At 36.5% G+C, this 22,869-nt stretch overlaps 1 protein-coding gene across 2 annotated transcripts in view; it reads right to left on the bottom strand.

The window, feature by feature from the left end:
- LOC145984486 (uncharacterized) overlaps positions 1-22,869 on the bottom strand; it is a 179,034-nt gene that overhangs the window by 79,216 nt on the left and 76,949 nt on the right. For both annotated transcript variants that reach the window (XM_083118142.1, XM_083118143.1), the window contains exons 7-10: positions 17,667-17,817; positions 15,416-15,531; positions 9,602-9,832; positions 1,035-1,176 (exon numbers count right to left, since the gene is read on the bottom strand). In XM_083118142.1, coding sequence (XP_082974268.1) covers positions 1,035-1,176; positions 9,602-9,832; positions 15,416-15,531; positions 17,667-17,817 — 640 coding nt within the window. The remainder of the gene's footprint in view (positions 1-1,034; positions 1,177-9,601; positions 9,833-15,415; positions 15,532-17,666; positions 17,818-22,869) is intronic.

Raw genomic sequence — 22,869 nt, 5'->3', positions numbered from 1 at the left:
TATACTTTTGAAAAAGTTCCATATCATATCTTATTCCCTGTTGATTTCCTTCATCTACTGGTCCAAATATTTTTCTCTTAAATGTGCTTAATTTGTTTTCACTACTATTGAGTTGGTGTCCATGTTTCGCATCTGTAGTTCAGTATTTGTTTCACCATTGTTCTACACAATCTTAGTTTTACATTCCTGTGCACATCTTCATTTTGCATTATATTTTATTGTATCTAGTAAGCTTTATTTGTCAAATGCAATCTTCTTCATATTACTTTACCTTTTTTGCCTTTATTCATTTTTAATGTTTCTTGTTTCATTACTAACTTCAATTCAGGCTAAGGGAAGGTATTTTGGTTTTAGTGAACTTTAGACAGAGTGATCCAATTTTATGTGAATCCATAAGAATTCATTATAAGCAGAGTTGATTGTATATCACTTAAGGAAGGGATTTGCAAGCATTCTTATAACAAAATTAACTATACTCCAAAATGTGCTGATTAGAATGATTCTTTCTTCAGGTATGTAAACATACTGACACGTTGGGTATCTAGATACTGGGATATTGGGCATTTAAATAAGACAATGAGAATTTGCTGCAAATCTGCCCTTGGACACCCCACAAATTACAGTGGAACCCTGAGATTTTACATTCCTAGCTTTTATATTTTCCTACATTATATATTCAATCTTGATGGTTCTAAGATATCAATATGTTATAAACTTTTCCTTGATTTTACATTTTCCTGCATTTTAAGTTCTTTCAGCTTGGTCCCCTGAAAAACATAAAATCAAGGTTCCACTGCATATGCTATTATTCAGAATATTCTAAATTTCTATGATAAATGAAATATCAATAATGAGTTTTTAAAATAAAACATGCATAAAGTTGGAATATTCTCTTGGGTGTATAGCTAGAGCAATTACCCTATAGAATCTTTAAAGAAACCAAATTCAGGCATTACTTGACTAGGACTCTGATTCTAAATGTTTCACAATACATAAGTACAAAATTTTTATTAACTCAAAAATCATCTGCTTACCGTTTTCTAATAAATGTTACAAGGCCAATTAGATCAGAGCAGGATGACAAGGGAATGCTTTCATCAAATACAGTCTCTAATCCGACTCTCAACCAAACTGGATTGTAGCACAGTAACAGCCGTAACAATTTCTTCTGAAGATCTGAAACATAAAAAGTACCAATGTTGTAAATTTGATCTAAAACCAACAGAGATACAGGTAACCACACTGCAAAAACTTAAAATGCAAGAAAATGTAAAATTAGGGAATGTAAAATTGGGGTTTCATTGTAAATATGCATTACCGAATACTGAAAACTAAGCAAAATTTACTGATATAGAACAATATTACAGTGGTCAGAAGTAGTGTTACTACTGTAATTGCAAAATTTGTAACTGTAGTGGTGCTACTTTTTTTTTAAATTGTAGCTGTAACTTCACTACAAAATTATTGTAGCTTGTAGCAAAAATTTAACTACAGCTACATTTCTTCTTGATGTTTTGAGGTAAATTTTTTCATGTGGCAACAGTGCGATACTATAACATCTTTCCACTTCCACTGAAATTGCCAAATCGGTGCAGTTCAAGCCTCTAGCACTACCAAGTTAAACAACATAGAAGCTTTAAGATCCAGGGTATCATTTTCACAGATTTTTAATATGGTAGAAAGGGCTTCATGATGCTATATATGTAGTTCTTTATTCCAATCTCAAAGTACGGTGTTCCAGGCTGACCCACAATTGACAAATATGCATTTGTCTACTACAATTTCTGTTGGAGAATTTTCTTTCTGCCTCAGTAGCTCTGATCCTATGCTGAATGTTACTTTCAGTTTGTATTCAATTAGAGAGACAAGACTTAAAACCGGAAACATCATCCATGCCATCTAGCTATCCTGTAACAGCGAAGCACTGTTCAATCACAATGTATTAAATCTAGTCACCACACTGAAAATTTAGGCTCCAAATTATGCCTCAAATAAAAAACAAAAGTACTAATGTATGAAAGGCAAACAATTTTTTCCAATGTGGTAGTGATTAAAAATTACCATTATGAAACCCTAGCAGTTAGTTAATAGCTTTTTCCACAAAACCTGTCTCAAAGTTCCCTTCTTTGATGGCCATAAAAATGAGAAATACAAGGCACACACTAAATGTTATGAGCTTTGTTCCATTTTTTTCAGCCCTTGACCATTTCGGTTGAAACCACACATATAATAGGTACAGCCATCTGTTGTACACTGCATGAACCACACGCTGGAGCATGCACACTTTCATTGTCAGTGGTGTCGGTAGGAGAAAAATTGAGTCCACAGATAGTTTGTTTTGTCAACGTCATTGATTTCTTGTTAGAGAAAATGTTGGAGCTTCAGAAATTCATCAGTGTTTACAGAACTTGTATGGAGATGCCAGTATGGGTTACGCTACAGTGAAAAGGTGGATGAAACATTTTAGAGATGGTAACAGACATTGTTGATACGTTTCATAGTGCAGACCAAAAATGCATCGAAGCACAACGACATGGACCAGATTGATGAGCTTATCCAAAGTGACAGGAGGATAACTCTAGGATAAATTGCACATTATCTGAACATTGGACACAGTGCTATACAGGACATCAGAAAGACTCTTGATTATCACAAGCACCATGTCATTTTTGACAATGCCTGTCCCCATACACCTGGGGAAATTAAAAAGATGGGCTGGGAGCTAATACCCCACCCTCCCTACATCCCAGACCAAGCCCCACTAGACTTTTACTTCTTTACTCTGTTGAAGAACAGCATTCGGAGTACCAAGTTTGACAACAATGACAAGGTGAAGGATGAGGTTCGTGGGTGGTTACGTCATCCCAAAATGGACTTCTGCAAGAGTGCCATTTTCCAGCTGTTGTTAGGGTGGCGCAAATGTGTTGACCGAGCTGGATGTTATGCGGAAAAGTAATAACATGGTCAAAATTATGTATTACCATAGGTAGAATAAAAATAGTGGTTTCTGACTTTGAGTAATATCACTTGGCTCATTACCAGTCTGGGTATTCTTCATAAGGGTTCCTTCATCAATTTCATCATTTCATCACTCATCCTAATCATCACAATTAGACAAAAGTGGTAGAAAATAATAAAAATCAAATCGTTTACTTAATCATATTCCGTTCTTCTAGCAAGTGCAATTTTTTGTTTCAAAATAAATATAACGTGGGTGGAAATTTTCAATAAACATTACCTTTTTACAAACTATGTATTTTACCACACCTTACTAAATATTTAAGCACATATTTCAAGAACTTCGAGATAAAAAAAAATAACAAAATACTGGGCTCAAGTCAACTGCACTGTCTGTCAAATGAAGCAGCTGTTTAGTGGCCAAAAGTTCTGAGTCTACTCACATAACCAGATAGTCTAGTTGCATTTCGGAACTTGAGACCACTAATTTCGAACATTCACACATTAGTTTTCTTATTTCCAGTTGAATTGTTTGCAGAAAATGTAATAACCTGAAATAACTTTCGGTTAAAGCTGTCCTTTGAAATTGCTTGTCATGTTTGCATCAGCAAGGGTTTTGGGTTCAATCCCCAGCACAAGCATAGTGCAAAATCCTGCCATTTAACTCTGTAGTTCAATATGCTTACTTTTATTGTTTCTTAGTATAACTACCTACATCTTGAGCTTATTCTCATTTGTCCCAGGTTCGATACCCGGTGGAGGCACATAGTGGTTCAGATCCCACTTTAAACTGTAGGTCCAGTCATGATTAGCCTTACTGTGCATAAAGTGGCCTTAAAACACCAAATCAATCATTAATCTCATTTGGATTTTTGTCATGGTTTCCATTGATATTTTCATTTAAAATAATGCCTTTATATTAGTCTACATAAAAATTAAAATAATTATTCCTAATAAAAATATGTTGATATATAAACATAAATATTTCCACCAAATTATATTTATGTATAATTGTAAATATTAATTTGGATAGCATCCAAATTGCAATTCTCAGATATAAAATTTGAATTGATAGGCCACACTTATATATAGGAGGAACCTTATCATTTTCAATAACTATTAAAAATAAATCACAGATGGTAACAGTGATGTCAAAATATATTGAATGATGGGTATCATGATAAGAAATACGAAAAGAAAAATTAACATAAACACAAAAAAATCTAAACCTACACAAAGGCTCGTGGATGCATGCACAAGTAAACACACACATATGTATGCACGTATCTCAGTTCAGAAATATTGAGGTAATATTGCAGTTTAGAGTGTTGTTGGACATCAGTGTCCATTTCTGCAGTTGGTATGCATATTAAATTTAAATTGATGGGCTGCTTGATAAGAAATATCTTATTTGGCTGTTAAAAATAGATATTTAGGATGAATTTTAAATTTACATGGGCAGCTTGTTCCACAGATGGTCAGTGGACACAGTGAAGGGGTTTGTGTAGAAATTTGAGTTGTGAAGGGGAATGGACAGTTGAGATCTGTCTTGGTATCTGGTGTTAAGACTATGAGAGTCAGAAAGGACTGAGAATCTGCTTTAGAGATAAGCAAGTTATTTTAAGGTCATTGCTTTATAGAGTATGGTAAGATTGAGTACATTCGTCAATCTGTCTATTTAAATAAGTTTACCTGTTCATAGAAAGTGATCTCTGTATTTGATGTTGAATATAAACTGGATGCAAGCGTTTTAAACTTATTGCACATGAGTTAGATTCTCTGATAATTCAGAGTAGACAGTGTCACAGTGGTCAAGATGTGAAAAAATGAGTGTTTGTTAAGACAGACTTAACTCTATCCCTTGCTGTCTCTATCCTGGCAGGAAATTTAAACAAAATTAACCTAAAAAACATATTTCTTCTTTTTGTTTGGCAACAGCAACAAAGATGAAATCTTTTGTTATACAAAGTGAAAATATCAGTAGAGGATGAATGAAAGCACATATTTATAATGTAACAGTTTTAGCATTTTAGCAATTTTAGTAGTTAGTAATTTGTCCATTCAATGTGTGTATTATGCACTGGGGGTAAGATCACAGTATCATCACTATCACTTTCGTCTGATCCATTAGAAGATATTACATCTTGAATTTCATCAAGTTCGAAAATATAGATTTCATTTTCACTTTCTTCATCAGCACAAATTTCATTCACTTAAGTGAATGGACTGGGGTGCAAAGACAGTATATTTCTCTTTGTAAGGTTTAGCATAGTGCAGGGGCAAAAGTGATGAAAAGTGGGGTGGCAATTGCCCCACCCCCCTAATCAACACCACTGCTACTCTTTCAAAATCCTGCAACTTTACCACCTGATTTCCCTTTCAAGAAGCCATTCTTCTTTCTGCCTCAAACACATGGAGCTCTGGAACGCAATAACAACAATGGGGATAAAAATAGACTTGCACCTCACAAAACAATGACTCAAATGTTTCCAAGGTCAAGAGCGATCTTCCCTCAACACTTGCGAAAGATTTTGCAATCACGTATTCAGCTGCTAGGTGGCAGCATAGCTCAGACAAAGCACATGTCACAGAGAAATGTTGGATTCTCTTCAGCGTGAAAACATGGCCACGCCAGGGAAAGTGTTAATACTACGTGGTAGAAATTTTTAAGCCTATAAAGGGAGTGTAACACTCCGAAAGCTCTTTTAGTTGCTGAGTTAACACTAGGAGGGCTGAAGCTATATGTATACCTAGAAGTGTCATTAGCAGTCATTTTGATAGCTAATGTGTGATGCACACCGTTAAGGCTTGTAAAAATAGGATATTGAATACATCTTAATTTACTAATATTGTACTGCAGAAAAATATTTCTAAAGGCATTTAAGTTACAATATTTATTGATAATACTAGCTGATTACCCGGTGTTGCCCAGGTATTTATTTATCCCAATCTTGTATTAGACAGATGTTTGAGTTGGTGTTTTAAGTCCACTTTATGCACAGTAAGGCTAATCGGGACTGGACCTACAGTTTAAAGTGGGATCCGAACCACTTGTGCCTCCACCGGGTATCAAACCCGGGACCCCTTGATTACAAGGCGACGACGCTACCACTGCGCCATCGGGGAGGCTGTATTAGACAGAAAAATAATAAATTATAACTATAGTGTAAAATGTAACTAATCTTAAATGTGATCGTGAATGTCAACAATTAGCTTAGAGACTCCAAAAACTATGGATTTGACACTAATCTAGGTCATTTGTGGCATTTTATTTTTCAACCCCTCTCACCCCCCATGCCGATAGGTGATAAACTTGAAGTTAACCCGCATTGGGAGTGTCACGAAAACTATGGATTCCACACTAATATCAGTTGTTTTTTTGCAACACAGCCTGAATGTAAGACAACCAGAGAAACACTATCGCTGTGCGGGATTGCATAGTCACGGATGTCTGTTTGTGCGGAATTTAATATAGGTCGTTTTGGATTATTTTTCCCACCCCACCCCACCCTTAGGAGTGCCAGGGGTGTCTTACCTGAAAAGTATTCTTTCCAGATTGCAAGTGATATGTGTACCAAGTTTGGTTGAAATTGCTCCACGCGTTCAAGAGTTATGCCGGAACAAACAAATATACACATCCACACACATACATCCATTTTTATATTCTAGATTAGAATAGAATTAATATTAATTACAATATTTAATATTGACTAAATATTCAACAAATATATTCTCCCATAATGAATGTTGAATATTGATATGACATAAATTACATTCTTGTCCTTGTGATGATAGGAGTAACAATTTCTTCTATTTTATTTGCATATGAAATATTTATACTAAATTTTACCATTTTATCACCAGCAAATCATAAACTTGATACTTTGCTCGAACACTGACCACAAACTGCTTTCTTGCAAACATGTGTCACACGTTTTGCTTCTTTTACATGTAGAGTACTTGACACTGGCAACATTTCCAATTTTCTGAAGTCTTCCATTCGTTTGTTTTGGAGACACTGTTTTGTGTTCTTTGTTGAAGGAAGGCTTCTCTTAGCTCCTCTACGAGTTGCAAAAGAAGCTTGTGGCACTGAATCTTTTTCCTGGTTACTTCTTTATAAACAATCAAGGCATTTATTCCTTCTAACTAGGGATGTGCCGAAGCCGATTACAGATGTATGAAAATCGGCCGAAATTGGCATATCGACATCAGTATCGGAATCGGCAAAAATCCAATATTTAAACCGGTACAGATTATACTAGAGTTTTACCTTCTAATAAGTTTTATATTCTAGTTTTGTAAGTTTTATTGAAAATTTGGTTATGAATTGTCATTATTGTAGAATTTTTGTAATAAAATTATTGCAAACTCTCATTCAGAGGATCAACCTAACTATAAATTGGAAATAAAACAGTACATTGCTGAACCAGGATCTGCTGTTGTATTGGAAATTCAAAAATGAGTATTCAAAGCTGAAGCAAGTGCTGAGAAAATACTTGGGCATACTTGCTGCATCAGTATTCAGTGATTGAGTGTTCAGTGTTGCTGAACAGATTTGTGATAAGAGAAGAAGTAGGTTACTTCCTGAAGTGCTTCCAAATCTCGTATTTCTGAAGTTGAATCTGGCAGAACAGGAATAACATTTTGCATTTCAAAGAACTGCTTGTGTACTAATGTTAAATCTCTAGATTCACATAACCTTTTGTAGATGCAAATGTACATTCGCATCTCTTGAGAATATATATGTATATACATATGATATGCATTCCATATTTAGAAATGTACATACCAAATTTATTTTTGTCATGCAGAAAATAACATCCCATTTCTGTTTAATAATCTTATGTATCGGAATCGGTTAAATATCGGCATCGGTATCGGTTCCAAAAATTATCGGTGAGTACATCGGCATTGGTAAATTTTCAGCTTCATCACATCCCTACTTCTAACTCTTCCTTTCAAGCTGTGCATGAGCTTGTAGAATAGCATGTTATGGCAGCCCACACCATGACTAACCCTCTACCATGCTTCACAGTTGACATGAGACAGTCTTGGTCCTACACTTGGTTTGGTATTCTCCAATGGCATATTCTCCCATGTTATCTGGTTTACCACTGACAAAACAACTTTCTCATATTTACAGAAATTGCTGGAAAATTGAGGTTGTCAGACTTATGTTTTCGTTTAACTTGCATGCCTGCATTTGTGTTTTATTTCTATTATATCTAATTAATATATACAATAAATAAAAATTACTGTAGTAAACCAGGTGAAATTTTCAGAAATCACCACTGGTATTCCCCATACATAAATTGGCAATTGGACCTCATCCATGCAGTACCCCTCTCACAGTTTTTGTAGACACGGGGTTCACCAGACATGTATACAGCTTCAACGTTATGTTCACAGCAGTTGCTTTCTTGTACCTGGTCACAATCATCTTTAATGTTCATTGATCAATGACACTCAGTTTAAAATTTCTTTCTTGATTGTGTTTTTCTTATGATTTTTTTTTTTTTCAGAAACACTCAATACTGTCATGACCTTGGATACAGTGCCTCTTCATGCACCACATAAGTTGGCGACAGTAGCGCAACCACAGGGGGGGGGGGGAGGGGGCATTGCCTTTGAACCTTTAAACATAATTTTTAGATTAGTTTCTTATGTTAAAACTTCTTTATAAATATGATTGTGGGCTTGACAATTTTAGTGGTTGAAAATTGCTGCTAAGAAATATTGATGGTCCATTTGTAGTTTTCATAGTTCATTCCAGAATATATGAGCAATGACCCATCAATACGTCTGGTTCTGATTAGTACCCATGGAACCTATAAAAATTACACACACACAAAACAGTTTCAACTTGCTTTTAGTATTTTAGTTTGTGTTTCCTGTGAACTGAAAGTGTAACACTAAACATGGATATGACGAAGAACAGTTGTTCATAATAAAAGTATATATTTTCGTCATTATTAGCCAACTCTCTGGATGAAATATCTGCTTTCTTTATCTCCATTGTATTTCAAGCACATCATAATTTCTTGTGTCTCAATTATCTGTTTCAACACTTTCAACAAATGAAAGATCATAAAAGTATGCAATTTTCAATTACACTTAAATCCTGGAAGCAAAAGATACAAAGTCCAGGGTGTTCAAAATAAAATGAATAAAAGATCACAAGGATAATGTGTGGTTGCAGTAGAGAACCATACACAAACTGCTTCTTCAACTATTTTCTCAACCAATCACTGTTCATAGACATTTATGCATTTATGAAACACCCTGTTATAGAATTGAAATGTTATTGTAAAAGTATTCTCAGATATGCAGCCAACTTGCTTTTGATGTTCTGTGTGTTTCCCCTCTCACTCTCTGTTGTGGATCAGACAACTTCCCAGCTACTTATCTTCAACATATACATTTGGAACTCTGTCATGGAAATACTGACATTAGGAACAAATAATTTAGAAAATCTACAACTAAAAAAAAAAAAATATTATGGTATATAGAAATGAATGAGCATGTAATTACAAGAATTTATTGGAACTATAAGAAAAAGTTTAAGTTAAAAATGAAGGAAGACATTTTGAGAAATAAGCACTGCAACTCATCTATATTAAAACTACATGCACAATATACTTACCAATATCAATGTAGTTGTAGCGATTCCCTACACCTTCACAGACAACAATCGCTGTTTTGTCAATATGGTGAACTGTGCTGTCAATTACACGTGCAACTTCTTCGCTGCTGTACACTGAAGCTGCAGTGTGTCTCAGAGCCATCCATTTCTTCTTTGTGACATCACTAGCCACCATTGAATCTGCAGGAATTTCCTTCTCTAAGCTTCTCTGCCACAATTCATCAACATTCACTGTGGATGGAAAATTAACTCTTGAATGTCTATCACTAGAAGTGTATGACAGAAAAGTACATTTTACATACACGAACTTACTAAATTAGTTACTATGGTACACCTAAAATTCTATATTAACAACAAAGAGTACAGTTTCCTTCGAGTGTCGAGAATCAAGCTAGAATGGGATTTAGAGCAGCCTAGTGTTGAATGCGAGTGAGAGCTTTTACATGAGGACTGTGATGATCCAGTAAATTCTTTATTGCTAACCTTCATCATCACAGCTTCCTCCCCCACAGTGTGTGTGTGTGTGTGTGCATGTGGAAGCTTGACAGTCGAATTTGAATTTGAATTTGATTTTAAAATTGTGGGAGCGTCAGCACTTAGGCTATTTTGCTCCCGTCACATTATACGGGGGTCAGCCCCTTATCATTACAAAGAACAACTCTAACGTTGCGTAATTAAAAATCTTAAAATGTTCTGACTTCTGTTAAAAGCTGAGGCTGTAAACGGGCACTCAGCACAAATAAGGACAACAGGACAATACAAACAAAATTATACTGGCCATGGGGCCAGTCGCCAGAGCCTCGTTAGTCTTCAGTCCAGGGTGCACTAACGTGGAAGTGAGGTTGACATTTGGGTGTACTACGTGGAAGGTCACCCCTTACACCCCGCTTGACAGTCGAGCATCATGCTTTACATCCCTGACATAACTGTAACTCTCGCATCAGGGACCTGCTCTCTAGCGACGGTTTGCAGTATTTTATGTCATCCACTAGGAGCACACAGTCAATGTGTAGTGCCACACCTGATAACATCCACTCATCAGTCTTAGGTGCTCAGAGAGACTTTACTCTCTGCCATAGTCATGACAAAACAGGCACTCCTATGCACGGAAGCCCTGCTAGTGCTTGGAAAAGATGGAAATGAATCTGACCCAATCTGTTTCCTCCAACCTCGTCTTTCTCTAGAATGAGGTTGGTCAAATGCATTTTTGATGAAGAGCATAACAATACACAATATATTTCTGCAAACTTTCACCCCTTTTGTTACTAAACAGAGAGTACAGTAATTCTGAGCAAATGACTGGCCAATTTATTGACTGTCGATGACAGCAGTGTGCAGGTTGATTGTACTCTTATTCTCTAAATAAGGTGCACTATTTGTAACTAGATGTATGAACGTCTAGTATTGTTGTATTGTTGTTAAATTTTGAACTATTTAAATGAATGAGTGAATGTGCCAGCGAGTGTGATTAAGTTATCCCCCCTCCACATAAATCTTTATTTCATATTGAATTATGGCATTTCAGGACAATTGTTATATATATATATTATAGTTCCTACAATTCTAAATGTTGTGTATGTGTAAAAGAATAAGAGATCAAATATTTCTCTATTCAAGATTGAATCTTTTAGAAGGGATTTACAATATTTGAGGTGAGGAAAATTATGTGTCACTTAATCCATAATATTTTATATTCACTAGGAAGAGGGAATTGTTGATTATAGTTATCATAGAACTTAACAATCAAAAGGCTACATGCAGATAAAGTAAATGTCACTTCTGGTGCACTCTCCATATCTTCCCCATGTAGTTAGTATTAGAAACAGATAGTGGGGGTGACATTTTGCTGTAAGTGACAGCGTTCATCAAAGAAAATGATAATATGTATCTTACACCACTGTAAAGATTAGATTCAGAAGTATTGGTAAATGTATTGGTAAAATGAATAAAAGAACATTCCATCAATTTACCATTTTCATGAATTCGATTAAAGATTTTTAAACCTTTCCTCCTGGCAAACACTTAAAATAAATGTTGGGTTAGAAGACATTGTTAGTTTTAACTTACTTACACACAAATCGAAAGCATTTATGATATGAATATTGCATTACAAATTTAAGACAGGAAAAATATATGTGTAAGGGTAGATCCGTATTTGACAAGATGTGTGATTTCAGTTGCAACTCAGGTTCTACATGATACATGCACAAGAAACACCAGTAATCGATTGGATTGGTGTCAGCCCAGTAGCACATGTTCTGCTTGTTGACGTATCCACTAAGGTGAAAATGGGCTTCATCACTGAAAAACACAATCGCGTCCTCTGGAACGTTTTAGAGAAATGCCTCACATGCGTCCCGCCGAGAAGTGAAGTTGCGTTCGGAGAGAGTTCCTGCGCAATCACCAACTTATAGGGATGGTAATGAAGGTCATCATGCAGAATGCGCCACACTGAACGATCGGAAAATCCAAGGGCAGACGAATGTTTGCACGCAGAACTCTGTGGTGATTGCAAGATTGAAGCTCTCACTGCCTCAATGTTCTCACGTGATCGGATGGGCCGAGGGGCTCCTGTTCTTCGTCTTGTCGCACTCGCGGTTTGTCTGATTGTAGTGACCCAGGTAACAATTGATTTCCAGTCTGGGACAGGGCCCAAACGGGCTACATGAAAGCACTTTCAGAAGGCGCACTAGGTCGCGATAACAGAACATCCGTTCGTAAAGTAGGCCTCGATGGCAAATGCACGCTCCTCACTTTTCCACCTCATGCCTGTCGAATGAGACCACTCCCGCCCCGCTACGACTTCTACAGGCTGCATGCCGCGCATTTCAAAAAAGGAAGTTATGTTGCCGCACCCTGTATAAGTTCAAGGGTGCCCACAAGGGCACAATTGTCAGCCCCCTTCTCCCTCAGATATATGCAAGAAGTTCATGTAATTTTAATGGTGCAATTGTAGCGATATTTTTTTATAAATAATATAGTTTTATGCAATTTACAGGCTGTCAGTTATAGCAATTAACTGGCATGTCCAAAAATATAGTTAGAGAACATTTTCACAAGAGACATTAGAATCATGTTGACTCTCATAACTAGGGGTGTGCGGGACCGAATTTTTTTTGGTCTGGATAGGAATGGGAAGGAAATATGAATAATCCTGCCATTCGGGACAGAAAAATCTCCATTTCGCGACCAGGTCGGGAATTGTCCTCTCATCCATTTCATCTAATCAGCATTCATTCCCATGTTCACGATTATCCAAAGGTTGCAGAAAAATGAATAAAAAAAAAATTAATCAAGAAATAGTTACCAATATATATTCCATATATGAGTTGCTTGATATTAAAAGACCCATGAAACGGAATGTCAATTTACCCTCATTATATTTGAAATTTTTCCAGTGCAGTAGGCACCGATGGTCATAGGCTGTCTGCCCACTGTTGAACCACACTGGGTAATGATGGATGATGGAAAGGTGGGCGAGTTGGGTTGGTTCAAGACAACACTTGCACAGGGTGGGAATGGGTGGGTATTTCTTCCCATTACGGCGAGTGGGCTGTGGGCAGGTAATGGATCACATTTGCAGACATCTGATAGAGAGATTAAATCATTTTTCCCTCCAGAATGACATGGCTTTTACAGGAGGTGAAATTTACAGTCTCAATCAATAATGAAAGTTAAAGAAAGGAGAAGATTGATTCTTTCTTTATAAATTGGTGTTCGGCAAAACCCTGTGGCCACCTAAATAGACCAAAGTGTTTTGTAAAATATAGTATGTAGCAGTAGTACATTCCCAACTATGAAAAATTTCCTTGAAAATAGGCTGATATTTCTTGGGTAAAAAAATAATAATGTATAAAAAGAGTGTCAGTGTTGCCAGCTTACGGGGATAAAAATAGAACAATTGCTTCTAACGTCGGCCCTATGGATGCTGGATGAACCAAATTTGCAGGAAAGCATGACAAAATACCACTCTTTGAGGTCATGTAATGCCAATCCCACAATTTTGAAGAAAAAATAAAGAAAGAAACTATGTAACATTTCTTAAACTCATGATTTGATTTAATTTGCTTTATTTTACTTCGCTTTTTGTGCCACTTTTGGCTAATTTGCGAAGATGGGGATGAGTGATGAAATTGATGAATGGACACTCACAAATATCCTTGCCCAGGCCAGGATTCGAACCCGGGACCCCTAGCATCGTAGCATGATGTGCTAACCACTCTGCCACAGGGGCCAGCTTAAACTCATGATTTTCGGGAAATTTTTAAACTTGGGTATTTCCTTCTGGACCCCTAATTATTGCTTGTTGATAAAGGGTTCTCTTGTTCTCATTATTGCATGTAAAAGTGAAATATGTGAGTTGAAGATATAATAGTGGCAACACTGCTGTATATATGCCATGAAATGGAACCAGCGCTTCTCGCTTATACCAAATGTTAGTTTGATACCTAACCTACGTCCCAGTAAATGGACTCTTCCTTCCAACACTAGGCACATGTGTAGTGACGAGAGGAATAGAGTATCATTGGAGTTGGTGGTCTAAAAAAGTTGTGTAGTCAGAACCCCACTAATGTGAAAATTATGATGATTCTCATGTACAACTGTGATGGTGTTATCGTAACACACATCATACCTCAAAGACAAGCGGTCAATGTGCAGTATTAATGTTCATTTTTGGAACATAACCTGCAACCTGCATTGCGAAAGAAGAGGGGACACTTTCTGCTGAACCCTCTCATTATTTTGCAGGACAATTCTCGGGTGCATATAGCGCAACCTGTGGCTGATTTGTTAGCTCGATGGGACTGGCAGGTGCTCTACCATCCCCCATACTAGTCAGACTTAAGTTCCTGTTACTTTGATTTGATCCCTAAGATGAAGGGCATTATTCACTTCCAAACTGTTCCAGAGATTCTTCAGGCACTATAGACCGCTCCATTTGAACCATCAACAGAACAGGTGCTGCCACAGGACTACTATGACTTCTACATCTCTGGGAATGGGTTCTACACAATGCAGGTGACTACATCAAAGGGTTGTAAAAGTTTCACAGAGGTATCTCTTTTGCATCATTTCTAAATACGAATTCGAGCATGTCTGTACCTTCATATGTATATAAATGACAAAAAAGATAGAACTGAATTATCATCTGTAGTTATTATTCAAATATATTTTCACACTTAAGTAAGATCCTCACATTTGCTAATTTCTGATATATCAACAGGTCACTTTTGATGGATTGTTGTCTCCAGAGACAGACAGATGAGTCTGTTAATTAGTAGAGTTAGATTACAATACATTCAAGTTTTATTTTGTTGGTCTATCAGTACACCAAATTGTGTATTTCTAGTTCTTGTAGTTTCTGAGAAAGCAATATTTGAACAGACAGGTGGAAACTGTTTTGTAATGATACTTTTATTCAGATATTGTTGACTAGTATCCTCAAAAATAAGAAATCTCTGGTTTTTAGACATTTTAATAGGAGGAATACTGATTATTCATAAAAATATCTTACTGCATATTGCAATTTTAAATTTGGTTTATTTCCAATTTCAGTGATCATTGCTAATTTTTTATATTAATTTTGTAAATATATATTTTAATCCCAAACATTGACACAATGACATTGCAGGAATTCACCCCCTCCTCCTGCAATATAATTTAGCTGTTTCCAAGTGTGGACCATATTTCACCTATATTATTTAGCTTTAATTTGAGGGTGGACTATATTTCATGGGTAAATCTGTTTCCCTTGATGCTCTCAATATAATTCCACTAAAACTTGTAATATTTTCTTTTAGATAAATTCCTCACCTTTCTGGCATGCAAGATCACAACTAAGTTCTTCTGGTGGTGATAATAAGCTATTAATCCATTTACAGTATATCCTAGTTTCTTCAATAAGCTCTGCTTCATTGAAGTGATATCCTCTGAAACAATAAAATCAGAATCAATTGTATACAAGGTTTGTGTGCTAATAATAAGCGATACATATGTATATTAAAATCTAATTTTCTATTATGTTTTGCTAATTACGACAATAAGGAGAAAAAAAATGGAACCTTCAGTGACAAAATCATGAGTCAATCACTTAATGCTACTGACTACTACAAAGGCAGTTAGGGCACACAGTGCAATAGTGGGATGGCGAGATTGCAAATGCTTCCATAAAGCTCCTGTACTACCACAATTTTTATCACGACCTTACAATATGTACAAACTACAGTCACTTCTCTTCTCAAAGTGCTTCCAGATAGCGCTTCTGCCCATCTTAAACAGAGACTGAACACTAACTGAAAATAAAATGGTTTTCAGCAACAACAAAAGCAACCTCCTTTTATTCATTTCATCTTTTAGGAATGACATAGGTGGAAAAAGTAGGTCTGGAAGCCAGATGCTTCGATTTTCACTTCGTTGAAAATGCAACTATTTTTGGGATATGGCTAACAATAACATGAATTTCCTGAGTTACATTTCATGTACATTTGTCAATTTCCTAAAGCACTGCGAAAACAATTTATTTCTGTGTGCTCAAAAATAAGTTGGCAAAGAGCGGAGTGAGGGGTAGATAATTAAACAAATAATATTGCATCGATATTTCTGATTTTGGTTGAAAAATGCCTGTTATCGCTAAAACAGTTGAAGGCAGTTATACCATAAAGGTAAAGCTTGATACATGAAATGAAACTTTTTAAGGGGAGTCAACTGCTGAAAAATCCTTTTGAGCACAATTATGAATAGAAAATTGGAGTGCAATAATTATATTACACTAATAGCTATTAAAATGAAGTTCAAAGGGAGGAGTTCTGACCTACACAACTCCCCTCCCCCACCCCTTTTTGTGTGCATTCATGACATCAACAGATTCAATACTACAGCATTGGCAATTTAAAACAAATATTGAATCTGGGTTTACAGTGTAAGGTCCACAGATCAGAAAGTCCCAGTTCTATGGATCCAGATCTGGAAGTCTCTGTTCCAGGGAACCGAATCCGAAAGTCTCATTTCCATGGATCTGGATCCAAAAGTCTCAGTCCCATAGATCTGGATCTAAAAGTCTCCGCTCCATGGGCCTCAATCCAAAAGTCTCTGTCCCACAGATCCAGTTCCGAAAGTCTCCATTCCACGGATCCAGTTCCAAAAGTCCTGAATCCAGATCTGCCCATCCCTGTTCCATACAGTCAGTGTTCTTCAATTTGTATATTTTGAATTTTTGTGTCGGTTTTGCATTCTCAAGAAAAAAATAGTAGTTGCAATGATCCTCGTAATTTGAAAATATTAACCTGTTAACCTGGGCCTCCCTCCTTTCAAAATTAAACATCTTTGGAAGGAGTGGGGGCAGAAGACAAAAAGCAGAAGTTTGTTTCAAGTTAACTTTATGTTCAGATAGACTAATAAGTATTGGACCCACAGTTTAATGTGGATTCCAAACCACTGTGAAATATGCTTCCACTGAGGATTAAACACACAATGCCTTGATTACACAACATAAGAACTTTGTCATTTAGTTCTCTTATCAATTCTTTCTCCTAATTACAATTCTATGTTACACGGAAAATAACAGGATTATGAACATGAGCAACTTCGAGGAATGAGAATGAAGCAAAACTGATCTTCTTGTTATCTGTTGTTTCCTATCTCATGGAAAAGCCATAACAACATAGTACGGTGAAAATTCAGAAGTAAGAAGAATGGATGAGTTGTCGTTTGGCAAGAGGAAAGATATTAAATTGTCTGGCACTTGAGGCAGTGATTTGTACTGCAACTTCTGCAGGCAATGCAAAGAAGAGAGGAGGGGAGCAGGGTACAACTATCTTACAGTCATCTAAACCTAACTTGCACAATCATTCATATTCCTCTTCTGAAAAATCATATTTAAAGCCTAATGTTTTGTCAGATTGACATTTTTGTTGTTAGGCACACTAACATTATTTACAATGTTACATCGGAAATTCATTGTATTTGAAAAATTATGCCACCTCAGGGTTATTTGTTAAGGAATGTAACTACCTCCCATAAAATACAAAATTAAAGTTTACTAACATCTTATTAATAAATAGCATACCTTAAGAATGGATTGGGCTCCATAGGCGATGCATATGAACTGAAATCAAAATTTTCATCCTGATTATAAATGTTTGCTGAAATGTCCCTTCCAAGTTCTTCAGGTAAGTTGTGAACTAAATTCGTACTTTGTTCAGATATTGTTGAGGTATCTGCAATACAAATACATAAAATCATATTATTGTTTTTACATGAGAGCCATTCCATGTGAAATCAACTAATGAAGAGGCACTTTTCAACATCACATATTTTGATTCATTTGAAATTTGGCATACTGAAAGAGCCACCTGAGGTAGGAAAATATGCAAAGTTTGCTACTACTACCTTACAGTCATCTAACAACTAATTTGCACAATCATTCACAAACCCCTTCTGAAAAATCATATTTAGAGCCTAATGTCTTGTCAGTTTGACATTTTTTTTTTTGGTATGTATGAATACAAGAGGAATGTCATCATGAATGCTGAGCAATTGTTGCAATACACAATATTTTTCATCTATTATTTGAGGTTAGAACAGGAAATTATTAAATATCTTGTTTCGAAAATGAATAAATAAACAATACTGCTTCCATTAAATAAAAAATTACACAAGTATTATACAAAATCCTTCGCATGCATTATGAAATTATAGCCATTAATGTTATGGAAGTACAGTGAAATCCCAGTTACATGTTATATGGAGGACAGAAGGAGAAAAACGTATAACTGAGAAAAGCATATTATTGAAAGGCAATTAAAATGGTAAAATTAGGTACACAAGAAAGAAAAGGAGTATTATACAAACACACTAAAGTTTTCCATGCTGCACTAACTTGTCCTACATCATTAATATAAATCCACAAAAGCATGAGAAATAGACAGTAAAGGCAAAAAGGGGGGAGTGAAGCAAGGTTTACCCACTTTATCCATTCAGCCATTCAGGTCTTGGCAAAAGACAATGTTAAACAATAGGATGTTTATCTCTAACTAATTTTTGTGATAACTCTAATTTCGCAAGCCCTGCTGATGTCATAAAATTTTTCAAAAGCCTGTTCTGTAGGCTAGGCGATCTCTCCCTCCCATCTTCCTCCTCTTCACCCCAGTCTCATTCATTCACCATGTGACCTTGAACTCCTAAGGAGTAAAATTTTCATGCAAGAGGAGGAAGAGAAGAGTCATTGCTGAGTGTGGGGGGCACACAATTTGCATTCCTCACACCTTCCTTGATGGAGTAAGGGAAAAAAGGCACTTCTTACATCCCCCATCACGTAGAAATCCACGGAGCCTTCTGCTTTACGATTGGGGAACAACAGAACTATTGAGAAACAGATAGTCACTAAATGCTGATTGCTCTAGGGTTTGAACACACTAAAAGTGTGACTGCCGTGTCTGTGTTCTCCCCCTTCCACAAAAAGACATGAGGAAAATTGACAACAGGGCTTAATCACTATTCACACTTCTTTACCACACTTTCACAGAATTCTTCATAGTAGATGGGCAGGAGAGAGAGAGGGAGGACTTGCTTGTGAAAACCTTTCCCTTCTTCTCCAATATTTGCCATGTTGGCTATAGGGGAGGGTAAATTACAAAGAATTTGCCAACTCAGGGTAGACAATATTAGTTTAGGAATGAGTGTAAAATAAGCCATCCATCTTTCCTCAGAATCTTGCAATAATCTCCCATCTGTCGGATTGCTCTACAAAGGACACTAACAAAGTAAACAGATCGAGAGAATTCTGTTTTATTTTTCACACATTACTTTCCTTCCTCGATAAAAATAAAAAACTCAACTGTGAAAATGTCGCCTCAGGGCATTTATCAATATGTATAAATTCAATAGGATTTGGATTAATAAAAGTTGCAATTTTTCACGTCTACGGAGAAAAATTCAAGCAGAATTCATGCATAATTCCCAGAGCCAATAATTCACGCAGAATTCCCAGAATTCAAGGAATTCCCGGTGAGTAGCCATCCTGTTTACGTAGCTTTCCTGCCATTTTGACTAATCATGATGACGAGGATAAATATGAAAAAATTAATGAAGGGACACTCACGAAGAACACCCATGCCCAGGTGAAATTTGAACCTGAGACATGGTGTGTGTGTTTGAAATGTTCAAGAACTTTGATGCTATGAAATTATATTTTCAAGGGAGGGTATGCGTGTAGAGAGTGTTACAGAGAGAGAAATGAATTTCAAGTGCCTGAGGACTGAGTAGCCTGTAATTATACATTATCAATGAAGTTGAGAATGATATTTTAAACTTAGCCCTCCAGTCCTCCCAGAGACAATTACATAAACATGCATGTGTGTTGGTTAGGCTAGGTTCATCATCTTCATTGGTTCGCCACACGAGTGTTGCAATTGCCACACTGTTCTTAGAGAATGAGTTCATAAAGGACTATTGCGCTCACGACAAGAATTCCGTGAAGGATATCTTCCATGCACTATTATTGTTCCACTCATTCATTCAAATACAGAAGTTCTGCAGTGAGGATTAGATCCGAGTCACGTGACAACTTTCACATTCGTTGTGATGTAATGTTGAGACAAATTCCATGGATAGAGAAAAGGGAAGGGGATGTTGTCCTTGGCCATCACTTCAGGGGTGATGCCTTGATGTTCGCGACTTGGACAGTTCCAGGAATAGGGTATCGCTTGAGGCTACTACTGTGTTTGTAAAATACAGCTTCCAACTGTCTGACAGGAAAATGTGACAAATCAATGGTGAAAAGGAAAAAAATAACCAAACCGTCTATAATTTATGACACAATAACAATTTAAGTGTCATAAAGTAACTGTTAAAGTAAATGTAAAAGTAACTGTTGAAATGTTACTTTTGCTGAAAAAAGTAACTCTGTTACAGTTAACAGCTACATGTTTATAAAAGTAACTAGTTACAGTTACATTTGTTCAAAAAAGTAACTGTTACTTTGTGACGTTTTTCTGCGCGGATCGTAATAAAAGGTATTACGTTAAAGTACCGCGTAGAAAAGCCTCACATTTCCTCCTCAAATCGTCGGTACACCTTGCGTCTGTGTTGTTGCATGTTGGTTGAGCGAGTGACCGCTAGAGGTCTCCACTGGCCCTTTTTTAGTGCTGCGATTACGAGCGAGGAAGCTCAGCAGTCCTGATTCAGCTGGCAGTCCCGAACCAGCTACCGCGCCTTGAAGTAGATGGGAGAGACGACGTGTGTTTAGAGAGGAACAGTGACTCGCCGGACGAGACTTATCTATCTACCGTCAGTTACACGTCGTAGTATTGGACTCTCCTTTTTCTACTCGGACTACTATGAAAACTGGCTCATTTTATTGTACCGCTTGGCAGTAAAGAGGTAGAAGAACTGCACCTTTTGGGAAGGAGTGAATGCGGTGAGCGGACTTCACTTTGACCTTTGGACAGCTTAGTCAACGTTTTCTTCAGTGCACGATTCGTTGCTAGTACCATGGAGTTACAAATGGGACTTGACGATGAAGCAAGATTGAGTGGCAGCCCACGGGATTGTGTACGAGTATGAAGACTACCAAGGGAAGGCACCATATCCATATTTGACTCCATACTGAAGAAGTTCAATAGGTCAGCGAGGACGAGTTTTCCCCGACTGTTGAGGTATGTACTTTTCAACCCACCTTTTTGCATAAGTGACAGTGAAGTGTGCGAGATAGATGTATGCCTTTCCGAACCGAGTTATGAGTTTAAATATTGGAAAGAAGGAGTGACGAATGTCATAAAACTCAAATGGTGGATAAAATAATGATGCATTACTGGCCAAATGAGTCTTCGTCGTGATTGATCTTGTGGGAAATAAAAGCGGCGTTCAATCTTTAATTTTTTTGTAAGCAAGGCAGGTCCTAGCGGAATTTAATAAAGTATCACAGGGAATGGGGAAATACAATTAAAATAATTGTTGGTTGGCACAAGGACGGATAAAAATATTCTCTCATATATGTTGATAAAGAAAAAAAAAGGAAGGAATGCGAGCACCAAAGTAATAAAGGGGGGGAAATTTGTCACAAAGGAAATGTGTAGGATTCACATACTGCTAAAGATTGACCTTGTAAATTTAAATGTTACGAATGCATGCGTGTTCTGAGGATTGTCTCTTTTTTTTGCTCCCTTGCTATTTAATGTATAGACGTTCGTAGTAAAAACAATTGTTGAATCTTTTGAAACATTATTGTGAGAAGTAAATGGGAGAAATTGTTAATATTGTTCAATGTACATGTTTGTTGATTGGAATGCTAATCGATCTCGGTTGCGGGATTAACATAATAAATTTTGACTAAGAGTCTCAAACTAAACATTGCAGTATATGTCGACCTTTTCCCAAAGAAAGAAAAATTGCATTTTGTAGGGCAAGCTGATCAAACTGTATTGCAACAAATTGTTCGGAGATGGACTCGTGGGTATATTCACTCGTTGATTTAAAGTTAACTTTTCCAGTAATACTTGAACGTATTTTTGCATTGAATGTATGTTTCAACCTATCCCGTTTATCCGGGTTGAATACTACGTTAAATAGGGTTCTCGTTAGAGACTGAGGTGACAGTGCTAACACTTGTCATTAACCTCATAAAACCGTGACTTTTGTAACTGATTGGTTTTCCTTTTTTTTTTTAGCGTACGTATAATAAATTGGTCCACTCACTATTCGCGCGTCTTCCTAAATTTTGATTGTTGTTTTTACATACGCAACTATCACGTTACAAAGTTCCTGGAAGCAGAGCTGGTCAGATTAATATTATAGTAGAAATATAAAAAAAAAAATTCGCCTTATATTACAATTGTTGGTAGTATTAGCGTTACAACAACCCCCTTCATAATTTTTTTTCTTTCCTGAAAAATTTTTTTTTGATTTCACCTTTACCCCTTTTAGGAATACAGGATTGCAAAATTTTTTGGGAGATAGTTGTCATCATAGAAATTTTTTGTAAATTGATTATAATTCTACTACTGCATATCTTTATGTTGTACTTCTGCAATTTCCTTGTATCTATGATAGTACAGGTTTCCCTTTTGTTCTGGTTATTTATTTTTGGACATTCGGGGTATCCTCACCAAGCGGTCTGCATAATGTCTGTTCCCCTTCACGGCCATTTGCATGGGTCGCCACCTTTTCCCTTCCCACCCGTAAACATACAAGCTTCACCCTTTTTGCAGACTCCAAACCTTCGTACACCCAGAGAACTTTTGTTACCTCCAGACTATTCACATATTACAAAT

The sequence above is a fragment of the Lepisma saccharinum genome, chromosome 2 (assembly GCF_977018435.1).
Source record: "Lepisma saccharinum chromosome 2, izLepSacc3.1, whole genome shotgun sequence".
NCBI lineage: Eukaryota > Metazoa > Arthropoda > Insecta > Zygentoma > Lepismatidae > Lepisma > Lepisma saccharinum.
This window is presented reverse-complemented; position numbering and strand designations above follow the sequence as displayed.